The sequence below is a fragment of the Solanum tuberosum genome, unplaced genomic scaffold (genome assembly GCF_000226075.1).
Source record: "Solanum tuberosum cultivar DM 1-3 516 R44 unplaced genomic scaffold, SolTub_3.0 scf00008, whole genome shotgun sequence".
Taxonomy (NCBI): domain Eukaryota; kingdom Viridiplantae; phylum Streptophyta; class Magnoliopsida; order Solanales; family Solanaceae; genus Solanum; species Solanum tuberosum.
Genome location: NW_006238934.1, coordinates 1,407,844 through 1,435,220, shown reverse-complemented (window position 1 = coordinate 1,435,220; position 27,377 = coordinate 1,407,844). Strand labels below are relative to the sequence as shown.

Genomic DNA, 27,377 nt, shown 5'->3' with positions numbered 1-27,377 from the left:
TAAACACTCACGTCGCTTGAGCGCGTGAAGACGTTTTGAAGGTGCTGATGTGGATCCCTGAACCACCCACCAACGCTCTTCTTCCCCTTTTAACCCTAATTTCTCCCTCTTTTCTCTTATTTCTCCTCTTTTCTTTCTCTTCATCATTAAGTTGGAGCTGCTCATTAGAATATATCTCTTCTTCATTGATTTCTTCTTGATCATCAAGTTCCAATGTCGAAGTTATCTTTTTCATCGATTTCTTCTTTTTCAAGTTCTTGACGTGTAAATGGATTGAAGTTTGATTGGTTGCAATTTCCACGTGGGTAAGGTGGATCTCACGCGCACAATCAACAAAAAATATATGCGGAAGATTTGTGCCACATCAGCCCACAGTGTTTAAAAGGAACAAATTATGGGTGATTTAAGGATTCAATAGGAAAATGACGTAGTTGAGGTACCTAAGGGGAAAACCCCAACAAGTTTGGGGATCTGTTTATGTGTTCGGCCTTAAATATTGTAGAATATTGTATTTGCGCGATTTTCAGTAAGAATTAGAGTTTAGCCCTCAAAGTTGAGTTTAAGCCCAATTACTACCCACAGCCCAAAGCCCCATTTTCAAAGCCCATAAACAGCACTCTACGCTTCCATTATCCAAATAGAAACCAAATCGGCGAATCCGTTTTCCATCTCCGCCGCTGCTGCCACCGCCGCTGCTGCCATCGCCGTCGCCAAGATGAAGATTGTCCGAGGTATCTTAAGGACTGCCAATGCTTGCCTATCTCGTTATTCTTCTCATCATCGGACTTTTTCTGCACTTCCGAATTTTGGTAGGTACTGTTATTTATTCAATTCTCTGTTGAATTCCTTACTTTATCATGCTAACTTGTAGTTTTTGTAACTGAAAATGTGCGAGTTTTAGTTTTATTGAGCTTATTTTGAATCCTATTATCGTTGTTTAGCAATTTTCTATTGACTTTACGCCGGAAAATAGAGGTGGCTGACCTCAAAATATTTAGATCTGGTCTGTTCTCGTTGTTCAGAAATACATATACAGTGTTCGAACTAAGTAGAACTGTACACTCCTTAGCTCAACTTGAGCTACGAAATGCCCTCCTTGAACTCTTTTGAACTTCAGAGCTTAATCACGTCTTAAATGAGCCTTTGGCAATACTGGTTGTCCCCATACATCTTCCAAGATCACTGTTATGAATATAACTTAGCTGGAGGACCTATGTGACAAGATGCCAAATTACATTTGGGACCCTGGGAAGATTCCTATATATAGAAGTGGGAAATACTCAGTTAGCACTATGCTATGAACTTGTCTCTTATTTCTTAGTTTCTTAGTTTAATTTGGAACCAACCTCCATTCTTCCTTTAATTTCTACTTCTTCCCTTAGAAGGATTTGTTACTAGTTTTGGAGTAATTAGAACGATGAACTCTTATAGTTGTACGTGTAATTCCAATTATCCATAACAATACAATATGAGTTCATTACATTGGTGTTTTCATTGTTTGTACTCCATGCCTCTTTACCCTTCTGCCATACTTGATGATCAACTCAACACCCTCTCTGAATCGTTGAAGATGCTGCAAGAATCGATGAAGGAGCTCCAGGCGAACAACAAGCGTATGCTCTCTTCTATTTGCCATGTGCGGTCACTGCTGCAGGAGGAGATGCGATTGGACTCCACTTTCACTGATAGTCCAGATATTTCAGATGATAAAACTATCACCTCTGTGCTAGAGTCAGCGTGCAATGATAATGACACCGAGATTGCTGATACCGTGAAATCACAGTTGGATTCTCAGCTTCTTATTCTTGATGTTGAATATAAAATACAAAAGCACATCTCTCCCTCTGTTCTGTCCAGTGCTTCTATTGACACTACCGAGCTTGAATTTTCTCGTTTGTCCTTCTCAGTTAAAGAATCGACATTTCCAGTTAAAGGCTACAGACATAAGCTTGACATGGAGTTTGACTGCAAGGTCTTCGATAAAATGCGGAAGAGAGATATTTTTGCAGAATTTCTTGGCCCTCATACAGCTATTGGTTCGCTTGGTGTACACATTTTTAATTGGTTTGATACAGGGCAGTGGGCTTGCTTTGATAAGGTAAACTCGAGTGAGTATTCAGTCAACCGAGTTCTACTTTTTGGTTATTCGAAAGGCTTTCCACTTCTGAGTGTGGATGATGCTTCAGATGTATGTGATGTATCCTCAGTGACCACTACACATAAGGTGTTTGCTGATATGTCGGGCAGGTATAAATATGCGTACTCTTTTATTCTTGACTCAACTAGACCGTGCCCTGAATTTGGGAGTGACATTATGATTATGGATAGAATCACATTGCTCCATAAGATTAAATGCTTACAACTTCCATTTGACCCCGGTGTATATGTCACACATGATGTTGCCATTTTCTTCTGTGACATGTGTGAAGATATTAGAATTGTTACCCATATCGAATATCTTTGCGTATCTGCTAACCATGCTGTCGGGGCTGTTTCGCCCAGTGCATTAGAAAAGTATATCGATACATATGACTTCCGTCAGTACCTCAATTTTCGCAACTTCAACTTGTCCTGGCAGCTATACACTGTTGTTGCTTCCTCACACGGCGACAATAATTTTACTGTGCTTGGGTTGTTGGAGAAGCTAAATACCACAGGAGAGGTGCATGTTTATTTGTGGTATAACTCTAATGTCGAGATCAATCTAACAACAGATGTTTTGCTAAGTGGCAATTGGCTTGGGCTGATTGTTTTTTCTGCTGACCAAGTATTGCATATTTTGGTGAACAACCAATGTGCAAGAACATTATTTGCATGTTTGGGGAACTCCAAACAGTCTGGCAGCAACGATATAAATCAGAGAGCTGGTGTAAACATGAAATCTGGTATAAGCTTTATCCATGGTGTTCTGAATGTTGGCCCTCAATCTGAGAAGTGGAACGGTAGTGTTTTTGGATCAGTTTCACCTACTGGTCACAACCAGTTTCTTCATTTGTCTAGTGGTCATTCAATTGTTGTAGGGGTTGACGACTGCTCAGTAATAGTCTTATGGATCATCCTTGAGATTTGTATTCGACTCTTTTGTGGGTTAATGTCATTAGAATATCCAATTACAACCAGTTTAAAAAGGAGCAGCCATATCTTTTCTGATGACAAGTTTCCAATTCACAAGTTTGCTCACTACTGGATCCAAGCTAGAATGATGCTTGAGGTGCTTGCAAAAAAGGCAGTTTTATTTAAAAAGGTTGCTCCTGAGGTTGGAAGAGTGGAAGATTTTAACGGTGTACAAAACAAAAGAGCCACAATACCATTTTTATGAACGCAAATGCTCCATGAACAACAAGTTGCCCAGCTTGAAAAATTCCATTTGCCTCTCTGTGATCAAATGTTACTGTTAGAAGGTGCAAACACCACGGCAAACACTATTATTGATGCGTCGGAAACTGTAGCAGCTACAAGGGAAGTCACGCTGAAGGCACCGACTATTGAGGATATTGACAAAACAATTGTTGTAGTCAGCAAACACATGGAGATTATAAAAATGCTACAAGAAGAAATCTTTTCGCATATTTGTGCAGCTGCTGATTTTGTCGAAAGTGAGTTGCAGGCAACAAATAACAAAAAGGCACAAATAACGTGTTGGAAATCATGTTGGCTGGATATTGTCCAAAAATTGCTCCAGATGTGTTCAATGAAATGTTACGGAAAGCTGGTGGGGCTTCCAATGAACTGAAGATGTGGTCTTGCTCTCAACACACGATCAAGTGTTTGTTAGATGCTTCTGAAATTGGGGCGAGATACATAGTGTTGGTTACATCTTTAGACGAGTTATCCCCTAATGAATATATGATATTGGAAGTTGGTTTTGTGTTCGATGTTGGAAGGATTTTTTTCAAACTGGTTGAGAAAGTGGTTGTCCCCTGGAGTGCTTGTTTGACTACAAAGACCTTACAACTGCCAATGCCATCAATTCATAATGTTTTAGAGGAGTTGAATCCAACAATTTTCAATGCCCTCAGATTGAAGCTCCATAAGGTGTTCAATGTTGTTACTTTAGTCCCGCCATCTTCATCGACCAAGAAACTCTTTGATGTTAATCTTGTTAGACATGGATACATCCTCTGGTTCAAAAAGCAAAACAAAAGACCGTTATTGAATGTTGCTTTGGATAACGAAGCGTCTAAAGAACTCCTTTGGGTTGTTAACACTGATAAAGAGGAACAAGACAATACTATTGTCTCATTACGACTATATTCGAACCTTGAGGACAAGGTTCTTATTGAGGAGGGGAGAATTGTTATGAATATAACTACAATGGAGGACCCATGTGATAAGATGTCACATTACATTTGGGACCCCGGGTAGATGCCTATATATAGAAGAGGGAACTAGTCAATTAGAGTTTATGCTATGAACTTGTCTCTTATTTCTTAGTTACTTAGATTAATCTGGAACCTCTCTCCATTCTCCCTTTTTATTTCTACTTCTTCCCTTGGAAGGATTTGCTACTATTTGGAGCAATTAGAATGATGAACTCTTATAATTGTACGTGTAATTCCAATTATCCATTTCAATACAATATGAGTTCATTACAATCACTCAGGAAAAAACTGTTTTAGGAGAAAACTGTTTAGGAGTTATTTCTCAAAAAAAATAATTAAGTTGTTTAAGAGTTTTAAACAGCTGAACATGTTGAACACACAATGACAATCGGCATCCTGTGATTGAATAGTGGAAAGAATTGTAACATGGTCAAGCATCTCTTGGATGATATTTTACTGGTTCACTTATCCTTCACAAATTGTCTGCCTTTCATATTGGACAATCCTAATTGACATTACTAATGTTCATATTTAAGACGCTCTAGCCTTATCTGATTCTTCTTTATTGTGTAATTATGTGCTTCTTCATCATTGGTCATCATCCCCTTTTCATGTATATGCATTTTCTCTTTTATCTACATCCCTGGTAATGGACATGAATTTCCTTGTCACTACACAGCCCCTGATGATAGGCAAAGAACCAACTCATTCGAGTCTGCTGAAGACTTTGAAAGACGAATTTTTGGTGATAGTGCGGGTAACAGGCCAAGTCCAAACTCCTTTTTCAGAAAGCTTGATGACGCTGAAAAGTCTTATGATAGATCTAGTATGGGCTCCACATTCAGTTCTGGAAACAGATCTAGTATCCTTGATGGTCTAGATGAGAGTTTTAATACATTATCAGATGGGATGGATGGTAAGCTGAAGGAAGCAGCCAGCTATTTTCAGGTTGATCCTGATGAAGTAGACAAAGAAGATTATGCTTACAGAGCAGATATGACCTTTTGGCCCGGGAACACTTATGAACTCAAGGTATGAGTAATGAGCCTACCATTTCTTGTATGCTTTTAGTATCTTGAGTGTCAATTCCATATAAGGATGTGTCTCACTGTGGTTTTTGTATATCTTGGACCCATTGGTGTTTCAACTTTCAACAGCTTCTATCAAACATTCAATTGTTTGGGACTGCTAGAATTGTATACTCTAAGTGTGTATTTCCTAGTACACCTCGTTTTCATGCTTTGTTCGCTGTTGGAAGAGCAAAATTATGGATGGCATTAATTTGTTGCCATAGCTCAACATGTCCTCTTGCTCTATATTTCCTATGGTGCTGTCATGTCCACCTCTAAGCTTTTCATTATTATCATGCAGGATCTTGATCTTAGAAAACCAGGAGTTCGCAAGCCTAAAAAAAGGGATGAATTTGAAACTACGACAGAGGAAGTTTTGCGCAAAGCTGATTTCAGGGTTTGTGTTCTTTGTTCTACATCACTTTGACCATGTATGGCTTTAGAATGTATCCGTATATGCACCCCAATGTCTGCACGTGGAAACACCCTTGAGCACGTATATTGCTTATTTGATATTCTTAGCATCAAGTCTCTGCTGTTTAGTTTATTGTTGCTGAATATCATGTTCCAAGTACCGGGATGTTGCTTATAAACATAAAATTGGTGTCTTCCTCCCAAGTATTGCCTTGTAATTATGACCCATTGTGAACCTTCTGACTCTTAACGAAGTTATCTGATTTATAGCTTTAACAAATTTGCAATACAGAATGTGAGATTCCTAGCTAACTTCATCACGGAGGCTGGAATTCTCCACAAGAGGAGCAAGGTTTGTAATCAAATCCATCGACTAATTTTGACGATTGAATATGTAAATGTTTCTTATTCTATCTTTTCGGTCATGTATAGACTGGAATTAGTGCCAAGGCCCAAAGAAAGATTGCCAGGGAGATAAAAACTGCCAGAGCTTTTGGTCTGATGCCTTTTACAACCATGGGAACAAAACAGTTTGTATTTGGCAGAACAATGGAGGACCTTGATGCAGATTATGAATATGAGATGTACGACCCCAATTTTGTCGATTCAGAAGCTGGTCGGGAACCTTTTTAATCCTTAAAAAGACACTAGTTACTATTTGTTTTACTTATCCTTGGTTTGTCCTTGAGAACATGTATTTCAGTTATTGCTAAGGACTGATTTGCAGATGAGGAATTAGCATACTAACTCGCTTTCATCCAATGAAAAGATGTTCTCGAGGTTTTGTTTCAAATTACATACTGCTTCAAAGGACTGCCCTACATAATATATGCTGGTCTCATTGTACATCAATGATTTAGCTGTTGGAACTCTCCTCCTTGAGATGTTGTGATTTGGTTCATTTTGAGGATGTTCAAAATTAACTTTTGGCTCTATTTCAGTTTTCGTTACTTCAAACAAATAAAAAGCTGTTTTTTTTTTTTGCATACATAACCTTCAAAGTGGAGTCAATATAGAGTTCGTATGAGAATTGATATAATTACTTCCCTTGTGCAGATTTATCAGTATGTTTTAGCTCGACATGATTGAAAAGGAAGTAGAAAATGTAAGTTCTAGACTCCAAGTTTGTTCTTTTTTCTATCTGCTGTAATTTGGTTTAGAAGATTATTGTTACTAGATGGGCAGATTCATTATCCATCGAGTTTTGAGTTTTGAGTTTTGTCTTGGTTATCAAAATAAACAAGCAACGTGGGATGTACATTTGGTTTTTTGTTTTGTATTTGTACTATTCGGTTTGGATATTTCGATCTTAAAAAAGTGTAAGTGTAACCCAATTTTGCTTTTGGTTTGGTTATTTGATTTTATCAATAATTAAGTAACATAATCAAAGTTATATTTGTAAATTGAAAAAAAAATATATATACAAGGAGAAGTAATAATATTGAATGCATTAATAATACAATCACAAGTAAAACTTAAAACTCAATATTTAAAAGTAAAATATAAATTGTATCATAACGAAAGGCAATAACTAAAAAGGGACTAAAGTCGTTAACTCCAACTTAATTCAAAACCTAAATATATTATATATGTAATCAATAATATATATAATTCAGTTTTTTTTTTCTAAATCCGAAATCAAACCAAAAAACTAAACAATTTTTTTAAATCCAAAATCAAACCAAAAAATAAAAACTCCAATTCAAATTAAAATTTGGTTCGATTTTGTTTGATTTTTCGATTTAATCCGAACAATGCACACTCCTATATTCAGTAAAATCAAAACAAAATAACGTCTCTATAGTTTCTGTTCTTGTGAAGGCAAAACTGAAGCTCTGCACATCGGACAATCTGTCTTCCTCATCAGCCATTGTTTGATGCAATCTGTATGATACTCGTGTCCACATTGCAACGCTCCTAAATTCTCTTCGTTTTCATATTCAGATTGACATATAGCACAGATATCTGATTCTACATCAGGTGCTACTACTTCAGGAGCATGATGGATTCTTATTTTCAAATACTTCAGTACATCACCATGATCATGATTATTTCGAGGACGAAAACGAAATCTCGAATTTCTCTCTCGAAAATTCAGTAGTCTAGTCCAGAAGTTGACATGTTGAGACCTATTGGCATTTTCCATGCGTTGATAATATGAGAGAGGATAGGTATTTACTCCAAGTGATTCTAAGACTGAATAATAGTAGGGCAGAGGAGGTTGAAAAGCATGAATTGGGTGTGGATTAATAAAATCATCGAGATCATAATGTCTAGAAGACTGATAATTGTGGTGTCTTGGAGCATTACGCGTATTATAGCTTCGTTGTTGATGATAGCTATTTCTAAATTGTGGATCAATGTACTCATATTGAGTAAACGATGCATCATATGTGTTTGGATTAACATAATCATTGAGATCATACTGTCTAGAAGGCTGATAATTGGGGCGTCTTGGAGCATTACGTGAATTATAGCATCGTTGTTGTTGACGTTGTTGATGATAGCCATTCCTAAATTGTCGATCAATGTACTCATATTGAGCAAACGATGCATCATATGCGTTTGGATTAACATAATCATCGAGATCATATTGTCTAGAAGGCTGATAATTGGGGCGTCTAAACAATGCATCATATGCGTTTGGATTAACATAATCATCGAGATCATATTGTCTAGAAGGCTGATAATTGGGGCGTCTAAACAATGCATCATATGCGTTTGGATTAACATAATCATCGAGATCATATTGTCTAGAAGGCTGAAGCCATTCCTAAATTGTCGAGCAGTGTACTCATATTGAGCAAACGATGCATCATATGCGTTTGGATTAACATAATCATCGAGATTATATTGTCTAGAAGTCTGATAATTGGGGCGTCTACGCGAATTATAGCCTCGTTGTTGATGATTGCCATTCCTAAATTATCGAGAAATGTACTCATATTGAGCAAACGATGCATCATATGCGTTTGGATTAACATAATCATCGAGATTATATTGTCTAGAAGTCTGATAATTGGAGCGTCTATGCGAATTATAGCCTCGTTGTTGATGATTGCCATTTCTAAATTGTCGAGCACTGTACTCATATTGAGCAAACGATGCATCATATGTGTTTGGATTAACATAATCATCAAAATTATATTGACTAGAAGGCTGATAATTGAGGCGTCTACGCGAATTATAGCCTCGTTGGTGATGATTGCCATTATGGAAAGAACGATGAGAAGTCATTGTTTCTTTTTGATCAAGAAAGAAATTAAGGAACAGAATACTTTTGAGTTTGAACAGAGTACTATAGTTTGCATTGGAGCAAAGTATTAATAGAGATTATTTTCTTCCCACTTTAATTTGGTTTGGGTTTAAGTTAATTTCCTTTTCTATGTTTTAGTAAATGAGTTTTTAGTTGGATTTCTTGTTTGATTTGGTTTCGGCTAAAATATTTTTGTTTTTGGAAACTTTTAATAAGGAAAAGAAAGGGCTAAAGTAAAAACTTAATTGTACTCGCATATTTATTTGGAAACTTACCTATGGCTTAATATATTTATTATTTATAGTAATAATTTTTTTTGACTGAACACTTATAATACAATTTAATACGTAGAGAATTATTTATAGAGATTCTCATTATTCATAAAATTATATCGTCTAGAAGACTGATAACTTTTAGTTACATATTTGGCACTTCTTTTCTTCTTTTGTTTCGGCTTCTGTGTTGCTTATCATTCTTCCTCTTCATTGCTTATTTTTTTAAAAATAAATTGACTTACCGTATACAAGTTCACATTAATTATTTAAAGTATAAAATATGTGGATTTAATAAACATCCAACTTTATTTGAATTGAATAATTATGGAACTTCGAAATATCTATTGTTTGGCCTTCTTGAGAAATCAAAATTGGTAGTTTAAGATTTAAACGGGAACAATCGATAGTTGAGTTATATGTTTTGATAAATAGTTTAAATAGATAATTCACACATATGTATAGTTCAAGTATGAAACTTGAAAAATCAGGATACTTTGAATTTGTTTTTGACCATTAACAATAAACAAATAGTGTGGGAATATTATTGCAAAATTTAATTAGTGAATTTTATGGCCTATTTATGGATGTTCCCAATTCACCATTTCTTTTATACCTTTCTCTAACTCTTTTACTTCTCTCATCAAACAACTCATGCAAAATCCTATTGAACACAAACAAAAAATTATCTTTCTAATAACCTCTTCTTTTCCTTCAAGTGATGTCATGTTATCTACAACTTCTTTTGAGTGCTCAAGAAAATCACTTGAAGCTTTCCATTCCTTATTGCTCGTAGAAGTAGTTGTATAATCGCGTTGTGACTTTCCCTCCTCGAGGTCATAAACAATTTTATGATCTTCTGGTTGATCTTGGAAAGCTCTTGACATTCCGATAGAAATAGTTGTCTCGATACATTTCATTGAAGAGGTTATCGCGTCATTGACAATCTGTCTGTCTTTGTTTAAGTGTTCCTGGATCTTGTTTCTATCAGCATCACAACTATCTAATGCTTGTATAAGAGATTCTATACTGTAGGCCATGAAATACAGTAAGTGCACGACGTTTGATAGAGATCGTTGAAGGTTTTGGTAGCATGAAACAGGAAAAGGCGTAAACCAGAAACCAGGCTCCAACTCTGCATCTACTATGAACTTATGCAACTTCTCTACTTGAGAATTCAATTGTCTTTGCTTCTTCATAAAGCTATTGATCTTCCTTGAGTCCAGGTCAATTTGTTTAGTACAACTTTTAAGTGTTTCAAAGCACAGAAGAAGATGATTTTTCGCGATTGTTGCTGCTCGTGTTGGTTGGATAACAAGCTCTATGATGATGAAACATGATAATCCAATTAAGGCCTCGGTGAGTCTAGCAATAGCAAATTCACTCGGGGGACCATAACGTTTTCTGCCTAGAATCAGTAATGCTCCGATAACTGCTGCATCTCCTCCTGCTGTAGAGTACATTTTACTGTGCCTTAAAATTGACGCGAAAATTATCCAAGGGATCATAGCTATGAATCTTATTCTCGCGAAATTTTGAAAAACAGTGCAGCCTAGTACTCCATAGACTGATCCTAGAGCTGTTCCTTGTGCTCGAGCATTTGCAACCGTAAAAATTGCTATTTTTCCTGTTTCAAAGCTGATGGCTGTTGTAAGCCCTGACCAATATCCATTCCGTTTGTTAAATAGCAGACCAAGTAGTACAGCCAGACCTAACGAAATTGAACACTTGCACGCGAATACTAGGCTTTCACGGTTCATTAGGTTAGTCCAATTGATGCAGACTCGTTTCGAGCTAGCTTTATCACTTCCTCCTGAATCTTTGGATCCTTTAGTCATGATTAGATCATTTATGCACATTTTGATACAAGACAAGAAGAAAATTGCTGGTTGATCTAGACTTGTCAGGGAAATTGACTCAGGGGACAAACTGGTAAACTCATTGTCGAATACCCCTTCTGTTTCTGTAGCTATCATTGAATGTGTTCGCAAAAGGCAACGAGCTTGCTCCAGTTTTAGACCGAGTAGCTGTAGCACGCGATGTGAGACGCGTATGAGCTTTTCATCTATAATTGTTGTTTGAAAACAAGGACAAGAAGTTAAAGCAATTTCCATTCCTTTCATTGGACTTTCTATGTCATGCAAACCATTTCCAGGATCAGTGAAACAGGGGACTATGAATCTTAGCCAAGGTTTCTCCCATCGTAAACTTCCCTGCTCATGTACAAATGGATATTTAGGTAACTGAACGACAAAAGGAATAAAAATACTTACCTACATATACCAATTTATAGAATTCGCCCCTAAAAAAGTTACATTGTATATCGTCGAGGTATACAACTCACATTCTGGTATACCTTAATAGTATACAACAATAAGAATATTTCAATCACACTGTTGGTACACAACATGTGAATCTGGATTTTCTCTAAATTGACCTACAACTCTGTACCAGGTTAAATCGATCAAATTTTTTCTGGTCGCGTATAGGCATAGACCACGAAAATGTCCCATGCAAGAATTTTTACCTAATAAGGTTAAATTGATCTGGAAAGCGGAGAAATAATAGTATGCTTTTGACTGTTTAACTAATTCCACTGATAGTGTAAAAATTCTTTACGCTGTGACATAATTAATCATACCTCTAAGAGTTTGATACTTTGAAGAAGCTTGGATCCTGTTACGGAAATTGGTTTGGCTTGTGATAGGATCTCCATAGCTATTTGTTCATTTGGAGAATGGAGGGCTTTGAGGTAAAGATTCAATCTCTCTGAAGCATTTTCAGCATAAATACCATATAGTTTCCTCACCTGTAAGCAAATTTTATAAATATATTAGCAATGGTATCATTGTAAACAAGTGTGATGGACTTTTTTTTAAAGTTATATCAAACTATTTTAGTTGGTGGTGAAATTTTTTTTATACATCAGTAAGTGTTTAGAAGTTAGACGTCGTAAGTTGACAAGTGACAACCAGCGAAAAACTTGTCAATTCATTCATGTTCGACTCATATACTAATAGTACCTTTTTGTTTATGTTGTGTAGGCCTTGAATTTTTCTGGGACTCACAATTATTTTATTCATAAAGGACTTGATCCCTTTCATCTTGCATTAGAAAAATTGATTGGCCTTTCTTTTTTATTACTATTTGAAAAGTTGGGTTATTCTTGTTAACAGGCTAGTCGATGTTGATATCACATGCGTCAATGATTTTGTTGGACCAAGTAGACAATGATATTTTTGTTTCCTGTGTATGATCAACTTTAATTTCCAAAGAAAAATGTCGAAAAAATTTAAGCAATATAGTATATGGATATTAATAAACTAGCTGGTTTTATGAACTACACTTTGTAATGGATTTTATGATCGTGGTGTACTTTTGGACCTAGTATTCACTAACTATGTTCATCAAGATTTAAATAAATATAAAAAAAAATGTGGGTTCACGAAACTAGTGACTTTTGTTCATACCATGAATTTGTATTAAGAAATCAACAAAATATTTATAAGTAGTTCATGATATTATTTTACACCAACTTGAGATTCTTATAGGAAACTATAAACTTTAAAATCTAAATTCGTCTCTATTTAACTTCTACACATTTTGAATCTCCTTGTGGTTCCGCACTACTACCCCATTACCCCTATTTAATGGACTAATGTAACTGTTTCTGATAGAACTCGGCTCAATGGAGAAAATTTGCATTATTATCTGATTGATTCATGTAATTTTATCTTAGATATCATGATTACCTCAAAATAAGCTAGCCAGGGGAAGAACAGCAACAAAGCAAGAACAGAAGCCACAGCTCCAAGAGCAGTACTAGATGCAACTCGTAGAGGGTGCATCACTATATTCACACGAATTCCATGAATAACAGAATCCACATACACAACAACCAGCTGTCCGAAAGCAATCCGCTTAGACATCAAATCCGTATTCCCCGGCAATGCCACCAAAAAAGCACTCCCCGCCACCATCACAGCAGCTACTAGGGGCGAGAAGTTGATATCATCAGTGGCGAAGCCATGAATCCATAACCCAACCATAGAAAGGGGCATGACTTGGAGCGTGGCACAACACGCGCTCCAACAGCCCCTTAAAACTTTTCCTAGGGTGGCATCTGGCACAATAATTATGGCCGTTACATATGAAAAGGAGGGAAATGCCAGATGTCTTGCAATAGAGGGCGGGCTGAGTAGGGTGGTGCAGCCGATTATTATGCATGCTAAGGCGGTACGAATGGCCGAATGTAGCCTCATTCGCCACATGGCTTGATCTCGCTTAGCCATAGTTGTAGTTGCCATACTTAGGATATAATCAGATTTTAATAAACGAATATAGAAAAAGATAACTCGTTCTCTTCTAGAAATCAGGCTTGAAGTACCTCTTAAGTCTCACATTATCAACAAGTCAAAAGCTGATGGCAGGTGATAACGATTAATACTACGAAAAAGTTGCTATAAAAATGCATATGATCAAATGTAGGTGTAGGTTACAAAAACAAAGTGGCATTGAGGGAGGAATTTATATTGAATCTTTTCAGTCAACTAATATATGTCTGGATTCTGGAATCAAACCTTAAAGAAATTGGGATTTCGGGGTCCAGCTCCTCTCCAGTCTCCACGTACCATTCTTTTCATTTCCTAAGTTTTTTTAATTCGATAGAAGACACATTCCAAATTGAAATCAACAGTTTAGATTTAATATGCATTTTTCTTTTGGTTTCCCATTGAACTCTCAATTATTATGGTTAAAATAATAGATATTCCTTATATTTATTTGCAAACGATTTGGAAATCCCATCATTCTAGCTAAAAAGTTTTTTTCCTTTTTAATGTTATTATATTATAACTTAATTTGATTGATACATTATTTGTGGTGCACGATTGCTACGAAAAAAAGTTACAACAAGGTTCTGGTGAAAAATAATAAAAGGGATTTTAATTTTAAATGGAGGATCCAAATAATGGTTATGTACTCTTTGAAGATTTTTTTTTTGTTTTCCATCATTTGACATTCCTAAATTCGAATCCGCCTATTGCAGGACCTATTTTTGGGACAACACTTTCAAAATGATTTATTTCATTCTTAGAGGTTCGAACCTGAACCTATGATTAAGGGTGGAGGAATCTCAACCATCCCATCACAATCTTCGAAGATATTGTTGTAACTATCCCAACTTCAATCTACCCTTCAAATATGAACCAACAATTTTGTACTACTCTAAAGTATTTATCAAGCTAATCGATACAAAAATAGTTTAATTTTGGAAACGGCCTCCTCTTTGTCATTCACGAAAATAAATTTACTTCATAGTATTATATTATAATTAACCATATATCTACAAATTTGATGTTGGCTTCCAGATTTCTACGTGCTAATCCACCAATGACCGAACACATTATGGAGAATAATAAAAAATATTATGTTGAATTTATTCCTCAAGCCTTTTTTTTTCCACTAACAGGCCAGTACCTATAGCAAGTATAACTAATCATGTGAAAAGTTGGAACTAAAAACTTGTCAAAAAAAAAAACATTTGAAACAAACTAAAAGAGAAAGTAGAACAAACAAGTTGAAATAGAGGAGTAATAAAGTACTATTAATTAAGCCGAGTATCAAGTGAAAACATTCTCTCTATCTAAACAAAATTATGATAAAGTCTCGATACACATCACCCTCACCAAAGTTATTATTGTTGCTTATAATCAATGGCGGAGCCACCTTATCTTTAGGGGTTCATTCGAACCCCCTTCGACATAAAATTATATTATTTTTACATGGTTAAAATATTTTTTTAGGTATATATAGTAAATGTCGAACCCCCTTCGGCTACTTCGTGTGTCTATTTCTTCAGATTTTAAACCCCCTCATTGAAAATTCTGACTCCGCCACGGCTTATAATGTATAGTTTCTTCTTGCACATTTCTAGAATTACATATTATAGTATATATCCTATCCTTGGCATTTGAAACCGAATCGCCGAATATAAAAGACTTTGTCCAACATATCAAAAAGATATAAAAAAAAAAGATACTATAAATTATTTGTCATGTGGACTTAGAATACTTGTTAACATGATCAATTTATTCATAAGACGAAAAGTTTTGAACAAGATATTCCTCTTTGAAAAAAAGGTCGGTGAGATCTTACTAATATTGTATAATTGTTGAACTAGGCGGTTTGAAATATTGAGATTATGTACATAAAATATCTTATTTGGAAAATCAACTATGTATTTTTTTTTTAAAATGTTGTTGAACAATTCTATCACTCGATTATACATGTTATTAGATGAAATATTTTCATAGTTTTTATGAAAACAAATATTATACGTGAATACGATCAATTTTTAATATTTATGATCTAATGATTAGCACTACATTTATTCTGGATGTATTTTGCAAGCGAATAACCACTCATAGCCACACCAAAAAAAAAAAAAAAAAAAAAAAAAAAAAAAAACTCACTTTTTGGCGCCAATGCTCTGACTTACCTCTTTCTCTCGAACGCAATTTCTTTTGATCATCTCTTGAATCTCATCAGTGCCGTTGATTCAAACCGTTGAAACGGATCCACGCAACATACATGATTATCTTCACCGTCCCCGAACGAATCGTCGTTGTCGTTTTTGAGATCAACAATTGCTTCATCTGTTCTTCTACTATTATTTTCTGAGTATAACTCCGAATCATGATGATCTCCTTCTGCAGGCCACACAAATTCCTCGAATTCGCTTTTCAATTTCATCTTTCTACTTTGTTTCTTCAGAAAGCTGTTCATTTTTGCGCGAGTTGCAGAGAGGAGAGATAGATCGAAGTAATCTTCTAACCTCACTTTAACAGCTATCGATTTTCTCCTTTTCTGTAATGGAGATGAATCCACATTCGTTGAGTTATCCTGCTGTAATTCATACCTGTAAGTCACAAAAACATCCAGATCTCGTGTGAACAAATGTGATATACATGCATAATCTGAATTGATCGAACAGAGAATGTGATTACATATGAGATGCGATAACAGAGGACGACAATTGCTGATGAGGAGAACGAGTAAGTTTTCTCCGTTTCTGTAATGGAGATGTATCTACATTCGATCTGCAATTACGAAAAACATCTAGATTACATATGAGCGATTCGCAAATGCGTGAGTAGCTAAATTGAACAGAGAAAAGGATAATTACAGATGAGGTGAGATTGCGATGACAGTGGACGATGATTGTTGAGGACGAGTAAGGCGTTTTTGAATGTCTTCAATTGTGGCGAGAGGACTCGAAGCTTCGACTCCATGTTTATCCATCATACACTAGCTCATAGTGGAAAGGTAAAAAGTATGACTGTTTTGCAGAGAATCGTTCCAGCCAGAAAATTTATTTTCCATTTATCACTTTATATAGTTATAATTTTCACATTTGTTCACAACTAAATGTTCAAGTGCTAAAATCATTCCAAAAACATGTACTCCCTTCATTCTAATTTATGTGACATTCATCTCCAAAAATCGCATATTGATGAAAGGTCCATGAAGTCAATCCGCCAAACATCAAAAAGTTCAACTTCAAGGATAGGGGTAAGAGGACATTCATGTCCTCGGGAGATACCTCTTTGACATTGACCGGGGTAAGAGATCAAAATCAAAATCGTGAACACCCCTAATCATGTGAAATCCAAAGTGAACAAAAAAAAATGAGGCAAATTATAACAAAACAAGATAAGACTTTAGCTTTCCATTAGAAGATCAATATAATCAGCTACCCCATAATTGACCCCTAAGCTTAAGAGAATCGAAAATTATTGTCTCTTTTCTAAAATGCCATTGTACCTTGGTTATCATGATAATGTTTGCTTATTTCACTTTTTTCCACGTGTTTTGATATCTTTTCGATTGTTTTAAAAAAGGAACAAAAAATCGTCCTATACATCAAAAGTAAAAAAGGGATTTCCCTTGATTACATCTTGAATGAGACCCAATTAGAAATGGCTGAAAAAATGACAAAGTTTATCATTTGCTATACTATAGCAGTGACCAGAGGCGTATTCAGGATTTATAGATAATGGGTGCACTATTACAAAAAGGTGGATCTAAGACATAAATTTGATCGGTTAGATTCTTTTTACTGAAAATCATTAAAATTTTAAAATCATAAGTCCAAAATTAACTTTTATTTATCCAAACCAGTTACAAAATCTTAGAAAGAAAACTAAAACAAAATAGATAAAAGATTCAAATTTCTAACCTCACCTAGAGAGGTGCACCCAATCATCATCGTACTACATTATATGATACTTCGAGTCTGGGTTCACGCATCTATATTTAAAAAATATAACACTACTATATATGATTTCGGGAGGGGACCATGGGTTCACGTGAACCCGGTGACCCCCTCCTGTATACGCCCTTGTTAATAGGACCAAATATACTTTATTGTTACCAAAATATTCAAAAATACTACTCATATCATAGAATTCTCCAAATCAATCAAAATAACCCATTTAAATCGCAATTACCCGATCACTTCTTTAAACCCGACCCAAGCCCACTTAAACAGGATTAACTCCACCAACTCTACTAGCTTGCCTAATTGTTTGCGGCCAAACCTGTTTACTCTACTTGCTTGCCTAACTGCAATTACTCTTTGTTTACAGTGGGCTTAATTAACATGGGTTTAATTAATTTAGGTGGATCTAGGTTGAGTTTAAAAGGGGAATTGGATAATTTAATTGAAATAGGGTTTTTTTTAATAATTGATTTGGGGATTCCATTCAAATGAGGGATATTTTTGAATACTTGGTAACGACAAATCGGATGTATATTTGATCGGTTGGTCCTATAGTATAATAAGGGATAAATTTAACTAATAAATAAAAGTAAAATGATATTTTTGACTCTTTACCTTCATTTCGTGTATAAGGGAAATGAGTTTTTGGATTTATCATTTTTTCGTATATTTAGTACTAACAATTTAGATTTAAACTTTCAATTTTGTTCTTAATGAGATATTTTATATTTGCACAAATATTTATGGCTTATTCTAGATCACAAGTTAAAAAAATCTCTTTTTTTACATTTCATGCTAGTCAAACATAATCTCATAAATTAGAGTGTTGTTAATAGGACCAAATATACTTTATTGTTACCAAAATATTCAAAAATACTACTCATATCATAGAATTCTCCAAATCAATCAAAATAACCCATTTAAATCGCAATTACCCGATCACTTCTTTAAACCCGACCCAAGCCCACTTAAACAGGATTAACTCCACCAACTCTACTAGCTTGCCTAATTGTTTGCGGCCAAACCTGTTTACTCTACTTGCTTGCCTAACTGCAATTACTCTTTGTTTACAGTGGGCTTAATTAACATGGGTTTAATTAATTTAGGTGGATCTAGGTTGAGTTTAAAAGGGGAATTGGATAATTTAATTGAAATAGGGTTTTTTTTAATAATTGATTTGGGGATTCCATTCAAATGAGGGATATTTTTGAATACTTGGTAACGACAAATCGGATGTATATTTGATCGGTTGGTCCTATAGTATAATAAGGGATAAATTTAACTAATAAATAAAAGTAAAATGATATTTTTGACTCTTTACCTTCATTTCGTGTATAAGGGAAATGAGTTTTTGGATTTATCATTTTTTCGTATATTTAGTACTAACAATTTAGATTTAAACTTTCAATTTTGTTCTTAATGAGATATTTTATATTTGCACAAATATTTATGGCTTATTCTAGATCACAAGTTAAAAAAATCTCTTTTTTTACATTTCATGCTAGTCAAACATAATCTCATAAATTAGAGTGCAGAAAATAACTGTTACTCTCACCATAATATTTATCAGAGATTTATTTTAGTACTAAATTAACCTTATTAATTATATTTTGAAAAGTTACTATGTATGATAAGAGTAGTATTTAAAAAGAAAATGATAAATTTCTCTTGACTTGTTAGAATGGTTACTAATAATAAGAAAAGTCTATTTTTAATATAAAATCAAGTAAATATCTTCTTGTTTTGTCACATTAATTATTTTAAATCTATTTTCAAAAATTAAAACATCAATTATTTTAAGTAGGGAGAAATATATTGTACGTTTAAAATCAATACAATTGATGAAAAAAGTCATTTTTCATTTAAATCCTCAGCCCCACACTAACTTCCTAGCCCAACCCCCACACCCCTCTACCTCCCCTAACTCCTACCATCACTTGGTCAATCATGGGCCTCATCTATAATAAGATAATTATAAGTTGATTTACATAGTGATTAACAAGTTTAGAAATAGTTTAGTAAAATATTTCTCTAAGTAGATAGAAGTAGCTAATTTAACAATGCCACTATACATTTTCCATCAAAGAATATATATGGTACAAAACTTTTTTCTTAATTAAATATTTAGATTTTGAATTTTGAATATGAGTTTTTTTTATAAGAAGCGTTTCCCTCGAATGAATGCTATGCAATGCGAATTAGTATTTATCAAATATCGAATGAAAAAAATAAAAACGTCAATGTATAGTTGTGAGATAATACTCTCCTCGGTCTATTTTAATTGTCTTGTTTACTGAAACTAACTAGTTCAAAATAATTGTCATTTTAGAAAATTAATATATAATTAATTACTCCCTCCGTTTTATTTTTTGTGTCACCATTTGACTGGACACATTGCTTAAGAAAAAAGGATGACTTTTAAAACTTGTGGTCTAAAATAATCCTTAGATATTTGTGTGGCTATAAATCATTTTTTAAGGGTAAAAAAGAATTTTAAAATTAAACTGTTTCTAATTATAGTAACATTAAACCAAAAATGATCTTTACCAATAATTAATTAACGACAATAGCCATATATTTATAGAGACAATTAAAACTCTTTGTAAATATACCTAAAGCCTAAGTGACATTGGATCTAATGACAATTAACTAATGCCGATAAAAACTTTAACACTCCTTTTTAAAATGTATATTTATTGCCGCTAAAAGTTGTTTTTGTCATAATGCAAAGTGACATTTTTTGAGGACGAACTATAAAAAAAGAATGCCACATAAAACGGGATAGAGAAAATATTTGTTTTCACATTTACCACCACTCAATAAATAAGGAGAGAGATTAATATAATTTAAAAAAAGTAACATCAAATTGAAATAAATATTTAATTTTTAAAAAAAGTGTAAAAAGAAAACATGACAAGTAAAATTAACCGAGTGAATATATAATTCATGCTATAAATATTACTTACTACTCATTGTGGACATTTATAGACAAAAGAAAGAAAAAGTAAGAGGACTTTTTCTAAGTTTGTGTACATTGGATCCTTCGCTAATTGCTCTCTTTAACTTTCCATATATTTTTCCAACAACCTTCTTTCACCGAACAAACCATAGACAAATTACATCCAAAATTTTGTATTATCTCAAATTACAATGGAAAATGAAGAAGAAATCAAATCCAATGAAGATATAGTTGTACCAAATAATCGTGATCATAATAATATTGTACTAGATAATCGTGGTGATCAGGTCGAGTTTCAAGATTTATATGATGATGATATCGAGAAGAGAAAAGGTCATGAAAATTACTCTAAATGTACTTCAAAGATAGTTGATGATGAAGATGACGACTATGGATTTTTAACTCCACCTTCTTTGGATCACAAAATTGCGAAAATCACAAAATGTCCTCGAGCACCCATGAAAATTACCAGGCCAATAATTAGTATAAAAAGAAAAACTGTTTCGAGGACATTAATCTTCGAAGAAGCTGTTTTTGAAACAATTTTCATCGCAAGAATCCAGAAAGAATTGCATCTGCCAAGCAAGAAATCGAGAAAAATAGATGGCGGAAACTGAAATTATTTCCATATAGAGGTGAGAATTATTAGAATTTTTAATTTGTTTTGCAATTATATATCTACTCATTTATATTTCACGTAATTTGTTTCTTCCTCTTTTTTTTTTCCATTTAAATAAGGAAGAAATATATACTAGTTCCATTGATATTATTTGGAATTGAGCCAAGGGTCCTTCGGAAACAACCTCCTTGGTACGATCTGCGTACATTCTACCCTCTCCAATCCCAATAACCCACTTGTGTGATTTCACTGGATATGTTGTTATTCTATCTGGAATTGATTTTTTTATTTGTTGTATTCTTTTTTCTTTTCTCCCATAAACTATTTCTAGACAAGCATGCAGTTTGTTTGTATGTGTTTTGCTCCTCAAGCAAAAGCAATGTATGTTTTTCTTTTCTTTTCCTTGATTAAAATTTATCATCTGATATTCAAAATTAATTACTGGTCCGACTAGTATGAATTCGCACCAAGTAAACCCATTAAGCAGGCAAAACATTTCTTATACAAAATATTAGAAAATATAAATTGTCAGCTCATATCTATCTCTGCCCTTCGATCGAACAAAAACCGTTTGATTCTATAAAAACGCGAACTCATAGTTGTTTGGAGTTACCCATAAAATATTATTTGAAGAAGAGTGCATATGATCCAAGGGAGTAAAAGGAAGGATGTGCAATATCCTTTCTTGGCAAAAGCTACTTTTCATAAGTGATGCATGCAAGTCAAATCTTCTTTTTCCATTTATTTTTTAACTTAATTAATTAACATATTTTTTATCTTGTGTATTTTTTATTATTATTAAACTATAGTATATAATACTTTGACATGATGGTATCCAAGGAAATAAATTTAAGTTCCTTTTGACATTTCATCTTCATGAGAGGGAATTCTAACTAAATAAAGGCAATGCCGTTGGTGAAAATATCTTACTTGTACAATGGTGTCATCAACATCACTTTATCATACAAATTTTAATTTTATAATAATAATAATTATTATTAAAAAATAATTTGTATTTCATATGTCGATATTTGAAAATAATGTAAAGTAAATATTGATAGGTAAGATGAAGTAAATTAATTACTACGTAGAATTCAGAAGGCTCAAGTCAACCTCACACACATACAAGTTTGACTTTTGATAAGAATTTAAGTTATGTAAGTATATTATTATGAGCTTAATTTATTTAATTTTTACTTTAAAGTTACTCAAAAGCTAAGATATCTACAGTTTAAAGACTAATTAAGGTAAAAAATATATTTTAGTACGCTAAATTTTTTGCTATATGTAAGATCTGGAGAAAGATCGAACCATAAATTAATGATTTATTATATGCCACTTACTCTGCATTTCTGTAAGATATTATTTCTACAGTTTAAACATGTGATCTCCTACTCACGGAATAATAACTTTATAGACTATATATAGGTAAGTCACTTTAAAATATTGGATTTGTAATCGGAAAATAATACAGCAGCATGAGCGCAACCTTTTGCTTTTTATAACTTTATTTGATAGACACAAAAATAATCAAACAAAAAGTCATCATGTTCAAAGAAATGAAAATTATGTGTTACTTATTCCCTTTCTTTGAATATTTTTTGGTCTTACTTTCATTTTTAATCTATTACTCCCTCCGTTTTATTTCATGTGAGGTAATTTGATTCAGTATGGAGTTTAGTTTAAGAAAGAAATGTAGACTTTTAAAACTTGTGGTCCAAAATGAATTATAGAAATTTATGTAGCTTTAAATCATTTCATTAAGGGTAAATAAACATTTTATAGTTAAATTATTACTTAATATAGAAATATGTCATTCTTTTTGGGATATATTAAAAAAAAAATAAGTCACATAAATTGAAACAGATGGCAAAAAAGAATGTAAAAATCTTTATTTTTTAAATTTCATGTCGAGTCAAAACCAACGAATCTTAATTAGTAAACAAATCCAAACTCACCAGTCACCAAGGTATTCTATATATGTCAGTGTCATGATTTGACTAAAAAATTTCGTATTTCAAGTTTTTAGGTGAACTCAGTTTCAAAGGCTCTAGGGAATCCAATGCTTTATGCTCAAATATGAGTACTCATGATTGTTTTTCAAATTTTCACCTTTTTTTTTCTCTTGATTATCTCTCAAATTCCAGTTTCCAACTTTTTCTTACTTTTGCATTGACCTATATGATTTGTTAAATAATCGTTCCGTTCATGTTTATTTGTTTATGTTTGACAATCTACACAACACATCTCTTAAGAATCAATAAATAAAATAGCACTTTATTATATCACCTCTAATTATTGTAAGTCATATCGCTCATATGAATTACTAGTGCTAAGAGTAAAATACGAATAAAATAATTTTATTTTTAAAATCTGGACATATATTTTTTAGTATAATGGACTAGTAAAAATCACAAAGGGAGTAATTTCTAAAATTTAGCAGAAACACAGATACAGTACAAACAAAATTTTCACTTAAATTAAAGTCAATTGCATTGTTATATCCCTCATTTTTAAGCTACTGCATAAATTATTGGTACTATGAATATAGATTTAATTAAGGGGAAAATAAGCAAATACCCCATAAAAGCAAAATAATTACAAACATATGCCCCTTTACATTCATACCCCACTAAATAATTACACTATATACCCCATTTACTAATTTCGCTTAACTGATACTAAATTAGTATCATATATACTATATTTGTATCATTAAGGCTGATAATTTCGCTGACTTGATACTAAATCAGTATATATATACTGTGCTGGTATCATTAAGGTTTGTTGTCAAGAATTACTCATTAGAAAATGACACTATAAGAGTATATATATACTCTTATAGTATTGACTAATGAGTAATTTCTGAACAAGAAACATTAATGATACCACAACATTATACATATATACTTTTATAGTATCATTGACTAATAAGTAATTTTTTAACAAAAAACCTTAATGATACCAATACAGTATATATATATACTGATTTAGTATCAGTTAAGCGAAATTATCAACCTTAATGATACCAATACAGTATATGATACCGATTTAGTATCACTTAAGCGAAAATTATCACCCTTAATGAATGGGGGTATGGACTGTAATTATTTATGAGAGAATGGGTATTTCCGGAATTACTTTGGATTTGGGTATGAACTTGTAATTATTTAGATTTTATGGCCCATTTATGTAGTTTTCCTTTAATTAAAGCCCGCTCCATAAAGCCCATATGCCATGTCACTTAAATCTGATTGGCCGAAGGGAGTCCTCTTCCAATTACAACTCCTCTATTTTAAAACTATAAATAAGGGTCCTCATAATTCAGAAATAAGAACTAAGAATTCTAAACAAAAAATTAGAGAAAGTTCGCGGATCAAAAGCCACAAATTTCTCTACAAGCTACAAGTTTAAGAATTCAAGAACTCAAGAGTTCAAGAATTCAAGAACTCGAGAGTTCAAGAATTCAAGAATTCAAGAATTCTGGAAGGCTGATAATTGGGGCGCGAATTCTAGCCTCGTTGTTGATGATTGCCATTCCCAAAATGTCGAGCAGTGTACTCATATTGAGTAAACGATGCATCATATGCGTTTGGATTAACATAATCATTGAGATCATATTGTTTAGACGGCTGATTATTGGGGGTGTCTACGCGAATTATAGCCTCGTTATTGATGATTGTCATTCCTAAATTGTCGAGCAGTGTACTCATATTGAGCAAACGATGCATCATATGCATTTAGATTAACATAATCATCGAGATCATATTGCCTAGAAGGCTGATAATTGGGGCATCTACGTGAATTATAACCTTGTTGTTAATGATTGCCATTCCTAAATTATCGAGCAATGTACTCAGATTGAGCAAACAATGCATCATATGCTTTTGGATTAACATAATCATTGAGATTATATTGTCTAGAAGGCTGATAGTTGGGGCATCTACGCGAATTGTAGCCTCGTTGTTGATGATTGCCATTCCTAAATTGTCGACCAGTGTACTCATATTGATCAAACGATGCATCATATGCATTTGGATTAACATAATCATCGAGATTATATTGCCTAGAAGGCTCATAATTGGGGAGTCTACGCGAATTATAGCCTCGTTGTTGATGATTGTCATTCCTAAATTGTCGAGCAATGTACTCATATTGAGCAAATGATGCATCATATGTGTTTGTATTAACATAATCATCGAGATTATATTGTCTAGAAGTCTGATAATTGGGGCATCTACGCGAATTATAGCCTCGTTGTTGATGATTGCTATTCCTAAATTGTTGAGCAATGTACTCATATTGAGCAAATGATGCATCATATGCGTTTGTATTAACATAATCATCGAGATTATATTGTCTAGAAGTCTGATAATTGGGGCATCTACGCGAATTATAGCCTCGTTGTTGATGATTGCCATTCCTAAATTGTCGAGCAATGTACTCATATTGAGCAAACGATGCATCATATGCGTCTGGATTAACATAATCATCGAGATCATATTGTGTAGAAGGCTGATAATTGTGGTGTCTATGTGAATTATAGCCTCGTTGTTGATGATGAGAAGTCATTGTTTCTTTTTTATCAAGAAATTAAGGAACATAGTATTTTTGAGTTTGAACAGAGTACTATAGTTTGCATTGGAGCAAAGTATTAATTGAGATTATTTTCTTCCCAGTTTAATTTGGTTTGGGTTTAAGTTAATTTCCTTTTCTATGTATTAGTAAATGGGGTTTTAGTTGGATTTCTATTTTGATTGGGTTTCGGCTAAAATATTTTTGTTTTTGGAAACTTAATTAGGAAAAAGAAACGGCTAAGGGAAACAATAGAATATTCTATAAGTAAAAACTTATTTGTACTCACATATTTATTTGGAAACTTACATATATACGCTATATTAAGAAACTATTTATTAGTTATATTAATATATTTAATTTGAGACAGTTTAGAGGTGATTTTTTGAAGTTGATCGTAGTTGAATAGTTAATGTACACTTTATGTATAGTCAATGTATATTTCATGTATAGTTAATCATAATGTATGGTATAGCTTATGTATAGGTATGCAATATTATATAGTCAATATATACTTTATAGAGAAACTTTTGCATATAGCCACTCAAAAATAGGCTAATTACGCTCCATAACTATAGTTTGCCAATTACGATTCGTAGCTACATGTTATAGGGAGGAGAGTGGTGAGCGACACTGGGAGAGGGAGGAGAGAGACGAGCGAGAGAGGGCAGAGAGTGGGAGAGAGATGAATTGTATATGTATAGTATATTATACATATGTATTTGTATATTCAAGCTTATGTCTTGTTTTAGAATTCCCCTCACATGCTCGTACATTTCATGTACTGACGCCATTTGGCCTGCATCTTTTATGATGCAAATACAGGTAACCAGGATTAGCATCCAACGCTTCATTGATCCAATTAAGCTTCATAGTTGTTGGTGAGCCTCCTTGCTTCCGAAAGATCCCTTTTATTTGTTTTATCATTCTAGTTCATTAGGATGTCGTGAGTCTTGTCTCGACGTCCATCTCAGTTTTTAGAGACTTCATAGATAGTTAGACATTATTAGTTCACGAGTCTTTTCACTTTCATTTGTTATGATGAGACTTGAGTTGCCACTTTGGCTAGTTGAATGTTTATTTCTAGAATATTCTAAGTTATCTATTGAGTTACAGTTTACTTTTTAAAATTCTTTTATCATGAGTAAGTCTTCCGCTAAGAGTTATGCCAGGCCAATGGTTCGCTTGGGGCCAACAATGGTTCTCGTGTGCCAGTCCCGCCCAGGGTGTAGGTTCGGGGCGTGATAACGAAGCTATTTTTTTCTAAAGAAACAATCAATTCAACAAGACTTGTATATGTTATGTTATGTTATATCATTTGGTGAAATTTCATATAACTTAGATAATTAAATAATGATTTTTATTTTTAGAGAAAAGATATAAAGTGACATCTGAAGTTGTTCCGAATTTTCAAAAATACACCTTAACTATGCGAGCGTCATATTACCCCACTAAACAATCTTGAAGTGATATTATGACATCATTTTTTGTCCACTTGACATAGAGAGTGTGTGCACTCTCTCAAAGAGAGTGTGTGCACTGCAACCTAAAATAACTGATATAGTTTTATTTTTACAAATATTTTATTTTAAAGTATATTTTCTTATTT

At 33.5% G+C, this 27,377-nt stretch overlaps 2 protein-coding genes across 3 annotated transcripts; one reads left to right on the top strand and one right to left on the bottom strand.

Moving 5' to 3' along the window:
* Window positions 1–568: 568 nt before the first annotated feature.
* Window positions 569–6,788, top strand: LOC102595364 (uncharacterized). Of its 2 annotated transcripts, XM_006338967.2 has the most exons (5): window positions 569–809; window positions 5,002–5,354; window positions 5,694–5,789; window positions 6,099–6,158; window positions 6,239–6,788. In XM_006338967.2, the coding sequence occupies exons 1-5, from the start codon at window positions 716–718 to the stop codon at window positions 6,437–6,439; spliced, it is 804 nt and encodes a 267-aa protein (XP_006339029.1). In that variant the 5' UTR covers window positions 569–715; the 3' UTR covers window positions 6,440–6,788. The 2 variants fall into 2 exon arrangements, with proteins under 2 accessions (XP_006339029.1, XP_015164947.1); XM_015309461.1 differs by lacking the exons at window positions 5,694–5,789; window positions 6,099–6,158; window positions 6,239–6,788 and adding an exon at window positions 1,571–2,247 and having other exon boundaries at window positions 721–809; window positions 5,002–5,085.
* Window positions 6,789–15,820: 9,032 nt separating this feature from the next.
* Window positions 15,821–16,626, bottom strand: LOC107061334 (uncharacterized). The gene is made up of 3 exons (XM_015310425.1): window positions 16,521–16,626; window positions 16,342–16,453; window positions 15,821–16,253 (listed from the first exon to the last, which is right to left on the bottom strand). Exons 1-3 carry the CDS (start codon window positions 16,624–16,626, stop codon window positions 15,863–15,865), a joined length of 609 nt encoding a protein of 202 aa, XP_015165911.1. The 3' UTR covers window positions 15,821–15,862.
* Between the last annotated feature and the right edge of the window lie 10,751 nt (window positions 16,627–27,377).